The 17,564-nt window shown below is 35.7% G+C and overlaps 2 protein-coding genes across 2 annotated transcripts; one reads left to right on the top strand and one right to left on the bottom strand.

The window, feature by feature from the left end:
- Window positions 1-1,725: 1,725 nt before the first annotated feature.
- On the bottom strand, window positions 1,726-3,318 carry ndufc2 (NADH:ubiquinone oxidoreductase subunit C2). The gene is made up of 3 exons (XM_077208995.1): window positions 3,062-3,318; window positions 2,021-2,164; window positions 1,726-1,909 (listed from the first exon to the last, which is right to left on the bottom strand). Exons 1-3 carry the CDS (start codon window positions 3,198-3,200, stop codon window positions 1,860-1,862), a joined length of 333 nt encoding a protein of 110 aa, XP_077065110.1. The 5' UTR covers window positions 3,201-3,318; the 3' UTR covers window positions 1,726-1,859.
- A 3,008-nt stretch (window positions 3,319-6,326) lies between these two features.
- Window positions 6,327-17,155, top strand: rab30 (RAB30, member RAS oncogene family). Its single transcript, XM_077208993.1, has 5 exons — window positions 6,327-6,608; window positions 8,154-8,252; window positions 8,371-8,454; window positions 9,576-9,759; window positions 13,638-17,155. Exons 2-5 carry the CDS (start codon window positions 8,166-8,168, stop codon window positions 13,886-13,888), a joined length of 606 nt encoding a protein of 201 aa, XP_077065108.1. The 5' UTR covers window positions 6,327-6,608; window positions 8,154-8,165; the 3' UTR covers window positions 13,889-17,155.
- Window positions 17,156-17,564: the final 409 nt, after the last annotated feature.

Raw genomic sequence — 17,564 nt, 5'->3', positions numbered from 1 at the left:
AATACTGAAACATTTATAAAAGAACTTCAGAAGACATAAATGTACACAATTTGTATGTCATATATTACATACAACTGAGAATGAACAAAACTTCTACAACATTTATTAATCCATAGTTTATATTAATTTCAACATTTACTAATACGTTATTAAAATCAAAGTATTTATTAACATTAGTTAATAGACCGTGAACTAACATGAACAAACAATGAACAGCTGTATTTTTATTAACTAACATTAACAAAGATTAACAAATACTGTAACAAATGTATTACTCATGGTCACTAAATACATTAATGTTAAGTAATGAACCTTACTGCAAAGTGTTAACATTTATATCATATATTTTTTATTAATAGCTTTTATTTTTTAGTAAATTTATGTGATTTTTGACTATTAATAATTATTACACTAAAAAAGTCTGGGTTGTTTCAACCTATGTTTGGGTCAAATATGGAAAACCCATATTATGTCATTTTAAATACTAGAATTTTTCCACAGGTAAAAAAATTAGTGCATCAACTAATTTTAGTTGCCAAGGCTACATTTCAATATTTAATTTAGTTTAAGTTTCCCCTTTCTAATATTTATATTTGATTGTTGCTTTAATTTAACAATATAGTTTTAGGTTCGGTTAATGATACTAACTCTAAAGTACACACTTTCTAGAAAGTCCTGTAATAATTTCAATTTACTGGTTTTTAACTGTGAATTTATGACAAAAAAAGAAAATAAATCGATGAGCTTCCAAAGTAAACTGAGTAACTGCATCTGTTGCAAAACCTCTGGGATTGCACATTATTGCATAAGACAAGCTATCGGTACAATATCCGTGCCAAAGTCTAGTGAAATAATTTGGGACATTCCTATTGGGCATCAAAAGGTTTAGAAAATCAAACTCAAGTTTTAAAATAGATTTTTGTTGAATCATGATACGGTGATGTAAAACATCTGAAAAATGATTTTGGTCAAGCTCTGGGTAAATAAATGTAATCTTTTATTAATCCAAGTCAATGAAATAGTAGATCAAAAATGCCCAACCTGTCAGGGACAAAAGAACAACAGATTAAAATATTATGATTCTAATTTATGCATATGGTGAACATTTTCTTAGACAACTCATGTCCCTTTAAAAGCAGATCAGTTAATAAATGATCAGAAAATTAATATATTGTGTACGACATGAAAGAACACTCAAATATCAGACCATTTGGGTGTTTGCAAACAGTGCCGATGTGTTTTGTGGGCAGAGCTCGTCTGGTGGTAAAAAATGAGTTTTCCTCCACTTGTTACCACCGGTTTTCTGCCACCACAATGTGTGCGCAGCTGCAGTGACACAACTGTAACCACTGCTCCCAAATGGCCTATTGACAGTCATGTCACGATCATTTGTAAGGTCATTTCAGGGATTCTGAGGGCCTCGTGTATGCATGCCCTTGATTGATGCAACATGCTTTTTGACATTATGCCATAATCAGTATCCTACACATGCATAACAATTCAGACTTTGAAAGGAACATTCACCCAAAAATTTAAATTCTGCCACCATTTAATAACCCTCATGTCATCTCACAGATTATTATACATTTTGAAGTGTTGTCTTGCTGTTAATCTTGTTTTTTGAGGGTGGGTAAATAATGGTTTAGTTTTGTGTTGCCTGTGCCTAAAAAAACGAATCTGGATTTGCAGTGGAAAACAAATGAAAGCCCAAATAAAGAAATCAGATTGTTCTTTTAAATAGTTTAATGACATTGAGTACACAACTTAATAAATCAATATAAGAGTATTTATAACAGAAAAGCCTGTTAAACCAGATTTTCAACTATAGTCTTCATGTTCCTCGTGACAACTACATCCACTCAACGGATTGGATGAAACGGCTCCACAATTTCGGCAAATGTCTTCCGTTCTGGTTTGAGAGAGAAAAAATGACAAAGTTAAAGGAATGAAAGTATTGTGGCAACATGCACAGTAATTTAAAACACACTAATGTGGCTGGATTTCCATGTGCTGTTGTTACCTTTCTCTTGAAACTCATTAGGATGCAGCCGGATGTACTCATTCATGTCCCTGTCCAATGCGGCATATTTGTAATTCTCATATTTTGTGAGATGATAGCCAATGAACCATCCAATGGTTATGAACAGCGCTTGCCGATGAACACCTGAATATAAAAAAGAAAGTCAAAGCACTGCACAAGATATGTTTGCATAATCCAATGGCTGTTTTGCATGCTTTATGTTTCGTGTACAATTGATGTTTTAATCTTCATTCAGATTCTGTTAACTCTACTGGCAATAGGCAAATTTTGTTAATTTTTTTAACGTATGTATTAAATGCACCATGATATCAAAATGGACTATTCTTAGTTTTTAAATAACATTGAACTATTTACTATACATGGTTTAGCCTATTTTTGGCATGGACATCTCTTCTCTAATGACACTTTACTGGTGTGAGGGCGGGGCAACCTGTCTCTCACATGAGATCCACCAATAGCAAACCACAATCATCCAATCAATTCCCCATGGACAAAATCAAGTCCCACCCCACAATTTTTCTTGTTTGAGAAACAGTTTCACTCAAATACATCACAATAGAATAGAAAAGGCTTACATTTCAAGCTGACTTTAAAGCTGGTATGACTGCTGTATCAATTTTACATCACGTTTATATTTAAGCTACTAAATTAAATCGAGTGCTGAAATGCAAATTATATACAGTCACAAGTAATATTATTGGCTGAGGTGATAAGAACGAGTGCGATAGTAATTCCATTGGTCTTGGAAATAAAAATGTCCCAATGGTAGTAACCAATGTATTTTTATTTATTTTAATTTGTACCGTGTAAATAACAAGACATATAAATGTGGTGTTCATTCAGAACCATGCAAATGTCAAACTACCACCACGTCTGAACCACCAAAGTTCTTTTCTGTAAATACTGCAAAGTAAAATCAGTCAGGAACGCATTAATCTGATATTATTATGCCATCAAATGACAATGTGTTTGTTACAGGTATGATTTATTAGAACTACATTGGTGCAGATTTGTTCTCACCGGCTTTGAGTGCAGGCCTGCGGTTCAAACTGTTGTGCAGCATCGCGGACGCCCAGCCGCACAGCCCGAACCACACCGAATTTCTGTTGACGATCCCCGGAGGAGGCAGACGTTTCGCCTCATCTGGTAGAAGCCCCATGTTCCCAGATAACAGGCTTTTCTGAAGTCAGAACACTTAACTTTCCATATCACCTCCTAGAGGAAACCAAGGACAATGTTTAGGCGGAAATGGTAAAAGGTCCGGGGAGAAACACACGACGAATTACAAGGGTTCCGGAGAGGGCTTCAATGGATGAGCACTGAAATCGCATACTTCTCCACTATATAGTAGGCGAAAAACAACATGCTGAATTCGGAACCGCATACTAGCATACTACTCTTACTACTTCTGCCATAGAAAGATATTGTAATTAGTGAGAGTAGTTTGACAGTAGGCTATGTGGTTCTGCAGAATCTGTGACAAAAGAAGTAGGCCTGCTATGTCAGGAGTAAGAAGTAAGAATTCACAGTACGCAAAAAAGAGTATTGGAAAAAATACTGGTGAGATTCTGAAGTTTGCATATGATGGATACTTTACTATCCCATGAGGCCACGGGAGAGGAGAATGGCAGTGAAGCCAAAGGTGAAGCGACGCAACTGACAATGGTAAATCACATGATAATGACAACATGGCGAATGTAACGTTAGCGCTACTTACATTCATACTACCAGAGAATTTCTAATAGAAGAGAATTGGCACTGTCTGGTTACTTCCGGTTTCTGGACTGGCTGCAGTAACATGTCTCTGTCCATGCGGAGGCGCTTGCAGGCGAGTGCAGAATGAATGGGAGTCTATGGGGTTTCACCCCCAGAAATCCACTTCTCTCAGGATGTAATTTTTTGTCAAGTAATTTGAAAGTTAAAGTTAAAGTTCACTTATCTTTTCTAAAAATCCGTTCAAAAATGTGATGATGTCACATAATAGCAGAATGCTAGCGTGTTCCGGCCAACAACGACCTAACCTGTAAGAAATCGAAAGGACATAAGTACTCGTTTCCTTCGACTTTTGGACTATGATATTGAACTTGCGGAATCAACAATAAAATCTACGTTGATTGATTCAACGACAAGTAGGAGAAAGGGATACATTTAGTCGTCTAGCTCCATAGACTCCCATTCATTCTGCACTCGCCCGCGATCAACTCCAGTGGAATTCTAATGGAACTGCAACCAAGATGACATACAATGGGGCTAATAGGAAGTGCCAAGGCTCTCCGTTAGACAGGCTCTGATACTACACACACTCATAGCTACTTTATAGATTTTTTTTATAGCTGTTGTAAAGTAATTACCTATTCAAAATAAGTACCTATAAGAGAGAATGCGATTTCGGACGCAGCCTATGGACGCTTGTTTCCGCCATTAGTAAAATAATAAAAAGGCAATAGCGGATTTTTATCTCACAATTTTGACTTTTTTTACGCAATTCTAAAGAGAAAAAAGTCAGAATTGCTTGACATAAATTCGCAAATGTGAGAAAAAAAGAAAGAAATTTTTCATAAAAAAAGTTGGAATAGTGAGATAGCAATTACTTTGATTATTCTATTATTTGGTGTTAAAAACAATTGCAAGGCGTAAACTCACATTTCAGAGGAAAGGTTGCGAGATGTAAACTTGCAATTACGAGTTTATACCTTGAAATTGTGAGGAAAAAGTCAGAATTTTCAAACTTTGAATTTTTTCCTCTTGGCGAAACAAGCTTCCATAGATTCTAATTCATAATTCTAATTATTGGACAAAAAACTTCCACACGTAATAACCTAGAATACCGTCTAACACTTGATGGCTGCTCTGTTAAGTCTTCGTCGTCAGTTAGGAACCTGGGTGTGCTCTTTGATACCAATCTTTCATTTGAAAGTCACGTGTCTAGTGTCTGTAAAACCGAATTTTTCCATCTTAAAAATATATCTAAATTACGCCATATGCTCTCATTGACAAATGCGGAACAACTAGTTTATGCGTTCATGACATCAAGGCTAGATTATTGTAATGCTCTACTGGGTGGTTGCCCTGCACACTTAATAAACAAACTACAGCTAGTTCAAAACGCAGCCGCTAGAGTTCTTACCAGAACCAGGAAGTACGACCATATTAGCCCGGTTCTGTCAACACTGCATTGGCTCCCTATTAAACATCGTATAAATTTTTAAATATTGCTGATTACTTACAAAGCACTAAATGGTTTAGCTCCGCAGTACTTTAGGGAGCTCTTAACGCATTATAGTCCTTCACGTCTATTGCGATCTCAAAACTCCGGCCAGTTGATAATACCTAGAATATCTAAATTGACTGCTGGCGGTAGATCCTTTTCCTATTTAGCACCAAAACTCCTAACATTGTCCGGGAAGCAGACACAGTCTGTCAGTTCAAAGCTAGACTAAAAACACATCTCTTTGACCTAGCATTCACTTAACACTCTATAGACTTCTATAATTCAATATTAGGCTGCTTAGATTAGGTCAGCCGGAACTGGGAACACTTCCCTTAAATCCTGATGTACTCGTTACATCATAAGAAGAATGGCATCTACGCTAATGTTAGTGTCTTTGTTTATCCCGAGGTTTTCCTGCAGCCTGCCGGATCCAGGCCGTTTCCAGATCTGACGAAGGACTTTCGCCTGGACCCGATGACAATGCAGTGCTGAAGTACCAACTAGCCTCTCCCTATGGAGGATCCCTATACCACTCTACAGATAAAGCGTTGTGGAATTTTTCGGTTCGCGTACCTACCCGAAGTGATAAGATAAAATAAAATTCTGCATCAAAATTTATAGACAAGGCAAGTAGTTTGTTTAGGCATGGTTTGTAAGGAATTACACACCTGCGCACATATATTCAAACGCACATAACTATAGAATCAATTCTTAATGCGCATGTGACCGTCATCAGCGTCTATCACAGGTTCATGTTTAAAGTCTGTTTAGAGAGAACGGTGTCGTCTTAGCGGCCCCTAATTTAATAACAAATGATCATTTAGACGGAAGTGAATCAATCAAAACTAACTTTAGCTGGAAAAAACATTTTTCAAGAACCACTTTAGAACCAAACTAATCTCTGTTACCTTAAATTATATGTTTATCTCTGTAAAGCTGTTTTGAAACAATCTACATTGTTAAAAGCGCTATATGAATGAGGATGACTTGACTTGACTTGATAGATCAAAAAAACAAAACAAAAAAACCCCGATTTATTAGCTTTTCTGCAATTCTGTTTTGCCATTTTCACAGTTCAATCAAGTAAAGTCGCTGCGGGTAGAAGTAGAACTTCAAATCCCAGAATGCAGCGGCGTTTTTCCCGGACTCGTTCTTCCACTGGGGAAGCAGCATGACGTCATTATCAAAAAACCGAGGAAACTCTGCGATTATTGTGCAGCAACACTGGAGCCGAAAATCTGCCGAGGTTGCTGTTGGGCGCTGCGCGACTGCTATTATCGTTTAGATTAAGAGCCTGGAGAAAAGACTGAATGCATTCGGAATAATAGAAGCAGTGGGGTGAATCCCCTGTGTTTGGTAAGTGAAAAGATGATTTAATGTGACCTTTAATGTGCAGAGCATCCTGCTATAGCTAATGGAGAACATTGTGCCTGCTGGTTTTATTTCATCATAACATAAAATATGCAGTTTTCACTATTTATATAGGGTCCAAATAGAAAGAAAATGATTTAGGCCACGGCTGTGCCTTTTCTCATTCTCCTCTGCTGCTCAGAGGTATTGCATATCAGATTTCAGTTTTCTGCTTGGAGATATTGCAGATCTTTTTTCATCTATAATGAGTGGGGATCAATAAAGTATTTATTTTCTGTTCTATGATTTAATATGCTTTATTGTATGCATGCATGTATGTATGTATGTATTCATGTATATGTGTAGCCTATGTATATATGTATGTATATGTGTGTGTATGTATGTGTGTGTATGTATGCATGCATGTAGCTATGTGTGTGTGTGTGTGTGTGAGTGAGTGAGTTTTCTGAATAATCCACATTTTAGAGTAATTTTTTTTTATATGTAAAGTTATATTTGATCTATTTTCAGCATTTATTTCTGGATCCAAATGATATATATATATATATATATATATATATATATATATATATATATATATATATATATATATATATATATATATATATATATTTGTTATTTGTTTTGTTAGTGTAAAAAGTTGGGCTCATGCTGTTGCATTATGTTGCAAGCAAACTATGTAATGTGAGGGTTAAATAGCAAAAATCGTTTTTGTTTTTTATTAAACAATTCAAACAAATAGCTATAAAAAAAACTATGCATATATGCCATAAATTGTGTGCAAAAAGATCTAATGTGACTGATCACAAGCTCAACCAATATTTTTTTATTTTATAAATATTATTTACATTCAAAATGAATGTGAGATGAAGTGGTGGAGGATTGTTCATGCATACAACAAATCAAGTTAAGTTTATTGAATCAAAACTGTTTTTAAAAGGGGGTTTATGCACATTTTCAGCTATATTTCTTGTAAGCTGCGTATGCTAACGTTCAGCACCATTCTTAATTAGCTGTTGAACAAGTGTTTGCCTGTATGCATGTGTGTTGACAGGCCTCTGGGAGTTGCTCTTTATTCCTGGTGTCTTTATTGCGCTCCTCTCAGCATCCTGCCATAGGCCTTGGCAACAGCAGTGTTTGAGCGCATGCATAGCAGCTTCTCCTATAGCAACACTTCAGAAACAAACACAGCTAATGTGTGTGGTGAAATACACAGGCACTGTTGATCGAATCAATTAAAGAATGGAAAGCCCCCCAAAAAAGCGGCCCCCAGAGACATCAGGCGTAGTTTATTCCCTCGTTTGTTCTCGGTAATGCATCACTGGTGATGTCATTGAAATGTTTGTTCTGTAAGGGCTGCGGAGGCTCTGTTACTTCAAACAGTGTTTTATCAGAGGGATGTTGCTCAGCCATGTGTGTTTTGCATTGCAATTTTTAACTCCCACGTATTATCTGCCTGTCTCTCTCTCTCTCTCTCTCTCTCTCTCTCTCTCTCTCTCTCTCTCTCTGTCTTCATTCATGTTCCCTCAGCTGAGCGTGAGCATGGAGGATTATGACTACTTATTCAAAATTGTGCTGATTGGAAATGCTGGAGTGGGCAAAACCTGCCTCGTCCGTCGCTTCACTCAGGTGTGTGTGTGTGTGGAATCATTTCCAACACTAGAGGTTTGCAATGTGCAGTGTTTCTACAGGTTTGATGGTCCTGTATTATAATTGCATTCAAACGTCTTCATCTTGCACTGTCTAGGGGCTGTTCCCTCCTGGACAAGGTGCCACCATTGGTGTCGATTTTATGATTAAAACTGTGGAAATAAAAGGAGTGAAGGTGAAGGTGGGTGTGACTCATTATGCATAAAGAATGCATAAAGAAATGTGAAAAGTGATATATTTTAGTTGAGTTATCAGTCTTTATTTTGTATAAAGTTATTTCTGTTATCTTTTTTATCTTCTATTGCTTTTGAGTCTTTTGGTTATGCTCTGATTTCTTTTGGTCATAAATTGTAAATTGTCCTTTCTTAAAGGGGATAAGTAAATAATAATAATTATTATTTCTGTTTTATGGACATAGCATAGGCCCAAACCTAGGGACACTTAACAATTTAATAATCAAAATAATAATAGTTATTATTATTATGATTTCTTTTTTTATTTACATAGCCCCAAACACAAGGGCACCTACATAATAATAATAATAATAATAATAATTTTTATTTATTTTTTATTTACATAGCCCCAAACACAAGGGCACCTCACATAATAATAATAATAATTATTATTATTCTTTTTTATTTACATAGCCCCAAAGCCAAGGACACTTCACAATATAATAATAATAATAATAAATAACTTTTTTTTTGTTATTATCCATTGACAAGGCTGTTGGTAGATTTCGGAAATGACACATGGAGGATTCTTAACATGGCCAAATATAAAATAAAGAAATCAATGTTAAAAAAAGACTGTAGGAATTTGCTTTATACATACTGTATATACTGTATACTATAAAAGTCGCACCGGGCAAAACAATAAAATAAAGCCATCAGTGTATGTCACATTTTAATATCAAATGAACAATTAATTTCAAAATAAATAAGTAAAACAAAACGTTTACATACATTCTAAACACTATAATCATGTCTTCTAGTTTCCATTACTACACTACAAACCTTAAATTTACTGGTATTAAGAACAGGAATTAAAAATGAGTTATATAAAACTATAAATTATAGTTGCATTTATAACACACTTTTTTAAAAATATAATTGTAGAAAGCATCATTTTAGACCACTGTGACAGATTTAGCATTTGTTTTTGTTAAGCAACCTCTGAGCCTTTTTCAGCATTTCACTCCACTTCCTGCTAATGTAATGGAGTGAAAGCTCTAGTTTGTGTTGGGTTCTGCTAAACGTGTTAAGTGACTTGACTGATTATTTGATCCGCTCATGCACACAGCTCCAGATCTGGGACACGGCCGGGCAGGAGAGGTTCCGCTCAATTACCCAGAGTTACTACCGCAGTGCCAACGCCCTCATTCTCACCTACGACATCACCTGTGAAGACTCCTTCCGCTGCCTTCCTGAGTGGCTGAGGGAGATCGAGCAGTATGCCAACAACCAAGTGGTGACAATCTTAGTAGGTGAGTATTCAAGCTTGATTTTTTTATCTATCTATCTATCTATCTATCTATCTATCTATCTATCTATCTATCTATCTATCTATCTATCTATCTATCTATCTATCTATCTATCTATCTATCTATCTATCTATCTATCTATCTATCTATCTATCTATCTATCTATCTATCTATCTATCTATCATCAATTACCCTCACGTCATTCCAAATCCATAATACATGAGTCAACATTTGAAGTGGATCAAAAAAGTTAATCAAAGTTGTCCTAAGAATGGGTATTGTTCAAAATTCATGTATAACTTTGATGAAAGATTTTGATCCACTTCAAATGTTGACTCTAGTGTACTTTTGTTCATCTTTGAAACACAAATGAAGACATTTTTAATGAAATCTAAGAGGTCCTACATTGGAAGCTCAATTAAATTAGCTTGACATGCGAGAACAAACCCTGTTGTTTCTTGCGGAAGTTCAGATGTGTGTGAGAGTGAACCCTATTGGTTCTCATGTGTCGAGCAATCATGTTTGAGCTTCCATTTACTATATTTGAGTGCTCTATTTATGTTCGCAAATCAGGGTTAATATGTGAATAAAAGCCTAAACTAAATCATCATATAAAGCGATCGTTCTCTTCCGAGGACTTGAATTAAACCATTCGATTCATATAGATTTAATACAATATTTATGAACATTATAAATCGTCAAGTGTTTTGAGTGAATAGAGTTTCAAAGAAGAAACAGAAATATCTCAGATTTCTTTAAAAAGATTTAACAAAACTTATCGGTTTGGAATGACATCAGGATAAGTAACTGATGATAGAAGTTTCATTTTTCGGTGAACTAACCATTTAATTTTTTTTATTTTTATAATTGACCTCCTAATATTTATTCAGAATGTCCTTACTCAATCTTCCGGTGACTTCTCTCTGGTGACATACGCAGGACGTCTCCAATCATTTAACCCACTTAAACCCCACCCCAGCAAACTCATCCATGCATTTATTCATTCATTGTTTATTTATAAAACATACATTGTTTATTTACGGTGCATATCAATAAATTAACTTAACGCATATTAACAAACCAATGTAAAAAAATAACAGACACAGACTGCAACATCAAAGGCCCCGATATACTCACTGCAGATTTTTATAGTAAATACTAGGGATGCCACTTTTTAAGGGTCGAGTACGAGTACCGATATTTTTTTCCTGGTACTCGCCGATACCGATACCGATACCGATGCCTGTTGTACTGGGGGGGTTCTCGTTTTATGTGGCAATTTTCTAAGAACAACACAATGAGACTAATGAACATATCAGCATCTTTATTTTCAACAACTTAAATAAACTTAAAAAAATAAATCATTCTTATTGTGCTTATCACAAATTTTCAAAGCCCAAATTTCACAGTGTCCAATAACCTCCAAAGGGCAAAACCAAGGACATAATGAATGTAATTTTTACCTGGGTGTCACAAAGTTGTCAAAGTGCTAAAGAAATCAGACAACAAGACAAACAAATTTGTCATAAAGTGCCAAAGAAATCACAGAACAAATGTTTAACATAACACTGAGTAACAATGTAATCACAGCCGAAAGTGTAAAGTGAAATATTAGAGTGTACTATTAAATCTAGCAACACTATAACTGCAGGAAGAGTGTGCATAAGAATTAAGAAATATAAGCTAAGGATATAAGTGAGGTATCGGTCTTTGGTATCGGGGTATTTTTACGAGTACGAGTACAAGTACATTATCGGTATCGGTATCGGTGCATCCCTAGTAAATACGTAATACGTGAGCAGCAATATACTTTAATCGAACATCTGACGCCGTCCATACTGCGAGAGCGACGTTGAGATGAATATGTAAATATGTACTTTGCGCTTTCCTCTCTGTAACAAAATTAACACACAACAAAATTGAGAAAACCGCAAGCATTTTAATAAAGCATCTGGTCATAGCATTGTGGATATGTTTGGACGAGCTCTACGGCTCTCCAGTAAAGTCACGTCACTTTTATTTATATATCACTTTATACAATAGATTGCTTAAAATCAAGCAGCTTTACAGTATTAAACATGAAATACAGTGTCAGTGTCAGATGTTTTCACTCGCGGGAATGAACCAGAAAAGATTTTCACGTAAAAGAAAGCGAGCCTCAGAGCCTATTACGTAATCGCCACGGACCAATGGGAGTACGAAGGTGTTTAGCAGCCGGAGCAAACTTTTCTGTAAAGTTTGTATTGGCAAGCTGTTTCGAAACTGATTTTGTTCGAAATTACGCCATATCAGTTCGTTCTTTGATTTTGCTTGAAGCATATTGCGGCCTTAAGTAAGTGAGTTTGAGCTTTGATTTAAAAACAGGAAGAGATGAGACTGTTCTAATTGTTACTATGTAACTTTGCAGATAAATATGACCCGTCACAATAAATAATGCTTTGAATTAAATAATTACATATGGCAATTTATCCGTTCAATAAAATACCGTACTCACCTATTGAGTAATAAAAACACCATCTCTGCGTCGCTTTTGCAAATCCCTCATTTCTCGCCGTCTCTAAAAAGCCAAGCCAATGTTGATTCTTGTTTTATTACGAGCTCTGTCACGCTCTCTTTTTGCCAGCAGACTCTCCTCTGTTCTGCGTTTGTTTATAACGGGTGATTCCCCGGCGGATGGAGATTTAGGCGACGTCCACACGAAGGCGGTGCGTTCCCTATCCGATTTTTTTTTTCCTCGTTCTAAAAAAAAACTCCGCAAACACGGCGTCGTCTCAAGAAATATCTGCGTCCACACGAAACCACTGAAACCGACTGAAAACGGTGTAGTATATATACCAGACCAGTATGGGGCGCTGTAATTGTGCCACAGAGATACACTATACACGGAGAAGAAGACTTTGAGCATGCGCCGACACGTGATGTGATGACATCATCGTTTCACAAAATATACGGATTGGCTGTACACACGAAACCGCAAGGGTGTCATTTTCAGATTTATCCACTTTGGGACCCGGTTTCAAAAAATAGCGGTTTCACTCTCCCAAAACGCCGGATCCGTGTGGACGAAACGCCAATACGATAAAAAATGTATACGTATACAGCGAAACGCGTCTTCGTGTGGACGGGCCCTTAGATGCTCCATGTCAACCTTTCTCACTCGATGTGACAACTAACCTATGTCACTCACACACCATACACACGTCAAAGTAGGCGGAGCAACTTCTCTCTATTTACCATTTATGACGAGACACACCGACGAGTGACGTATGCAAAAACCATCCCGACAGGTCTTAAAAATAAACACTTATAATAGGCTTATCATTGCGAATCGGGGTAAGACAAAAACACTTTTTGGAAGAAGGATTAATGATGTATTGACCAATTATTTACATTATCTTACTTTTGAACAAAAATAGTTACATTTTGTACCTTTTAACTTTTGCCAGGCGTTGCAAATGGTAAAACAACATAATTTAACCTCTATTAATTTGTTTGTCATGAACTCACGCTCATTTCCCTCCATTTCATCTCATGTCAAAATCCAATCAACAACCGACGCATAGAAACCAAGTCTCCATTTTCATCTGTTGCTACTTCCGTTTCACCGCGATTTTAATGCTGAGAGTTTCACGACATCTGTGATCTACAAAAAAGTTGATCAGTAAAGTTTCATATACTTGCTGATTAAGGTGCTCGTGCAGATAATGGAAACTGTCTATCAACATTAATATGTTTTGGAAGATGCTGAATATGCAAACAGCTTACTTATCAACACAGAACAAACTGACTAGCTTACATTAGACCTTCTAGCTGTCAACATATGTTGGATGTCCTTGTCACCAGAGCATTTGAGCCCTGTTCAATGCTGTTGTTGTTCACAGGGAATAAGATAGACTTGGCCGACAAGCGCGAGGTCCACCGGCAGCGAGCGGAGGAGTTTGCGGAGGCGCAGAGCATGCTGTATCTGGAGACTTCTGCCAAAGAATCGGACAACGTGGAGAAGCTCTTTCTGGATCTGGCCTGCGAACTGATCCGCGAGGCCAAGCAAAACACGTTGGACAACAACGACTCAACCCCCATGCCTGGAGAAGGGAAAAACATCAATTACTTGAGTTGCTGCAGTATGAACTAAGTAGACTTGGCCTCCCTGTATGGCTGAGGACGCAACATGGATTGCATACAAAGTGGTTGTATTGTTGGTGGCCACTACGTAGTTGCAGTGGTTACACTTTCTTGTCTACTTCTTTTACCCTTCTTAAATCCCTGAGTGTTTGAAAACATACATTCGGGAGAAACATAACAAGATGCTGCTGCTTTTAAAGGGGGGGGGGTGGTGGGGGGTTGGCCCAAAGCTCCTAGATGCTTTTGGGCCGTAAAAAGGGCCTAGTTACACAATAATGCTTGCTAGTAGGTCAGACAATGAGATTTTCTATACTTCTGTACAATGCAACAGTTGGGATTTCCCTGCTGACTTGAGAGCCAATGTATTTGTCATATTAGAGATTTGTTTTTCTTCGCAATCTCACCCACTTGAAGGACTAATTCTTCCAGAAATTGACATTCTGTCATCATTTATTCACCCTCATGTCATTCCAAACCCGTATTACTTACTTTCTTCTGTGGAACACAAAAGAAGATGTTTTGAAGAATGTTCACGCTGCTCTTTTCCCCGAATGAAAGCCTACAGTGACCAGAGCAGTCCATATGACTTGTGCTATATTTCAAGTCTTGTTAAGCCATATGATGCTTACGGTTTGGAACGACATGAGTAAATGCTGAAAGAATTTGCATTTTAGGATGAACTGCTCCTTTAAGAACCATTGCCTCAAAATTGGTGTTTTGATGTGCACATTTATTACTCGCACAAAATGCACTTCTTGATGATTCCTTGCGAAATCGTTTGAGGTTGCTAATGCATGCTTTTCTTTTTTTTAAATGAAAGTCAACAATGCAAACAGACAGCCAGCTTCCGTCAATAATCTGTGACAGGAAGATGTGAAGTAAAACCCCCTCATTTATTAGGCGGAGAATATAAACTACCCACTAAACGTCCACTGCTTGAATGGAAGTCTGGCTGATTCAATGAAGGCCATGCCATTTTGATAAGTCACAGCAAAAACCCAATGTGCCTCTGCCATTACCATCCTGTCGCAATGCGTTACATAGCACCCCGGGGAATCTCTCGGGGTACATGTTTGGGTCATTTTTTCACACAAAAATGTGACTCAAATCGTGTCAATATATTGGTCTGGATGCGAGTTTGTTTTTTCTCTTGCATTTGATTCTGTTTGTTCTCATTATTTTAAGAATAATTTTCATTAGATTCTCAGTACAGTAATTGGAATAATCCTGTCTAGACAGTTACTGTATATATTGGTTTATTTTTTATATATTTTTTTCATAGTACATATTACCATAACATATTTTTCATTTATGCATTTTTATATGCGTTTTTTTTTTTTGCATTACAGTCATGAGAATAGTAATGGAAAATGTGCATAATTTTTATGGAAATTAAGCACACTGTAAAAATGTTATTGTTCACAAAATAAGCTCCAATTATGATTTTGAAGTGAAATACACAACCGTTCAAAAGTTTGGGATCAGTAAGATTGGTAATACTTTTATTCGGCAAAGATGTATTAAATTGATAAAAAGTGACAGTAAATACATTTAGATTTCTATTTCAAATAAATGCACTTTTGATGTATCAGTTTCCACAAAAATATTAAGCAGCACAACTGTTTTCAACAATGATAATAATAATCAGGAATGGTTATTCAACACCAAATCAGCATATTATACTGATTTCTGAAGGATCATGTGACACTGAAGTCTGGAGTAATGATGCTGAAAATTCAGCTTTGATCACAGAAATAAATTACATTTAGAAATATATTCAAACAGTCATTTTAAACTTTAATAACATTTCACAATATTACTGTGTTTAGTTTAATCAAATAAACACAGCCTTGGTGAACATAAGAGACTCAAAGAGTAACAAAATGTTACCGACCTCAAACTTTTGAACTTTTATGAGCTCTACCAGTCCAGAGGTTTATAGTGGCTTTGCACATTATATGCTAACAAGTAAACACAATGAACTCAATGTAACAATGCAATGTCTAAAATGCTTATTTCATTCCATATTAATAGTTTGTTTTCCCTATAGGAATACTCCTGACTCACTTTTGGAGATATTCTGTCATCCTACACATTATTACATATTACAAGAACTGAGATATACCAGGATGCTTTGTAGTTCATTTAATCCAGCTTTAGTATTGTAATAACCGTAGCGATGTTTAAAGCTTTTGGCACTTGAGAGGCCAAAAGAACATTGTGTGTGTGTAGTTTTTGTGTGAATGAGAGATATCATGTATTCCATAGATGTTTCAGTGAGTTCTTGCACAAATGGTCTTCATGTTTCAATGCATTATATTGAGGGAAAGATGATGGAGTTGTTTAACGGTGTGATTCTGATTTGTGTTCTGGAACTGTGTTGTGCATTTTAATGACTTTTTAAACCGTTGGAACTTGTACCTCCAACCTTGGCTGTGCTGTAAGGATGTTTGCACCTGTGTCATTACAATGGAACTGTGAATCTCCTCTTTTATAGACTGTCAGTATTTTACTTGCTGCTACAGAGCTTTTTCCTTTTTTTTTTTTTTTTCTTTTTTTTCTTTTTTTACAAAATTGACGGAATTACATCTGAGGTTTTAGATGCCTTGTGCTTGGTTTGTGATGATGATTATGATAATTCAATGCTTTTGTTTCGAGTGATTTTTTTTTAACACTCAACAAAATCCAACACTAACTTGAGGACCAATTGTTTTACCTTTTTTTTTTGTCCATGCCAATTACTTTTCAGTATAATGCATTTTCCTTATATTTACGCATAGCTGCTTATATGATATTAAGCTTTTCTATTAACATTTTATTTTAAAGTGATAACTTTTTCTAGTTTTGTATAAACTGTTTTCTTTCTATGTTACTTGACGTGCCATGCACAGTATTTTCTCTGTCAGGTATGTTTGTCTAGCTTTGTTTTCCAGATACTCGCCATATTGTAATGTGTTGCATTGTGTACCAATGAGACTCTATAATAATTTCTTTTCTATGTTAAAGGCCCTAATTTCAAGTATAAGTTGTTACTAAGCGCTTACATTTTCTGTGGACAATGTTATTATGTCTCATTATGTAAAGACAATATTCATTAAGGAGTAACAGTCTTTTGTCTAGTGAAGATGAAACTCAATTCTTTCACTGTACATATGTGCTTTTGGTATTGCGAATATGTTTTCTTGAGCAATTATGTTCGTGTAACTTTGTGTTTTAATTCTCAGCATATAGACTGCAAGTTAATACATTTCTCCAAATAAACATGGTTATGACACTATCTGTATTATTGTCGTTGTGGGAAATGAGTTAAATGTTTTTGTAGATTAAATTTCCATTACAAAAAAATGGTAAATATAAGGTAAGTATTATAATAAAATAAAATAATACTAATATATATATATATATAATTGTATTATTTATTTTAATAATACTAGAATTCACTAATACAATTTGATTGATATATTTAATGAATATTATAATACAGGTAGATTAAAAAGTTAGCTTAAGAAATCATTAATGTTAGCTTAAGAAATCTTAGCCAGAAAGCTTGAAGTAGTTTTAACAGCTTTAAGTTTGAAGGTTTTAGTTTAGTAGATTTAAAAGCTAGAAATTTGGACAGATAGATATGGGGAAATTAGGGACTCTAAATAATAATAATAATACGTTTAAATAGTGTGTATATATAT

Source organism: Siphateles boraxobius, unplaced genomic scaffold, assembly GCF_051911475.1.
Source record: "Siphateles boraxobius isolate OS27281-9 unplaced genomic scaffold, OSU_SipBor_1 6, whole genome shotgun sequence".
NCBI classification, from domain to species: Eukaryota; Metazoa; Chordata; class Actinopteri; order Cypriniformes; family Leuciscidae; genus Siphateles; species Siphateles boraxobius.
The sequence above is the reverse complement of the archived record's forward strand: the minus strand, read 5'-3'. Positions and strand labels throughout refer to the sequence as shown.

Bases quoted from the DNA above. Each gene is read 5' to 3' on its own strand.
- ndufc2 (XM_077208995.1), bottom strand. From the start codon at position 3,200: ATGGGGCTTCTACCAGATGAGGCGAAACGTCTGCCTCCTCCGGGGATC. The intron at 2,165-3,061 runs GTGAGAACAAAT...TTTTATATTCAG, and splicing joins CAGGCCTGCACTCAAAGCCG to GTGTTCATCGGCAAGCGCTG. The intron at 1,910-2,020 runs GTAACAACAGCA...CTCTCAAACCAG, and splicing joins TAATGAGTTTCAAGAGAAAG to AACGGAAGACATTTGCCGAA.
- rab30 (XM_077208993.1), top strand. From the start codon at position 8,166: ATGGAGGATTATGACTACTTATTCAAAATTGTGCTGATTGGAAATGCT. The intron at 8,455-9,575 runs GTGGGTGTGACT...TCATGCACACAG, and splicing joins TAAAAGGAGTGAAGGTGAAG to CTCCAGATCTGGGACACGGC. The intron at 9,760-13,637 runs GTGAGTATTCAA...TGTTGTTCACAG, and splicing joins AGTGGTGACAATCTTAGTAG to GGAATAAGATAGACTTGGCC.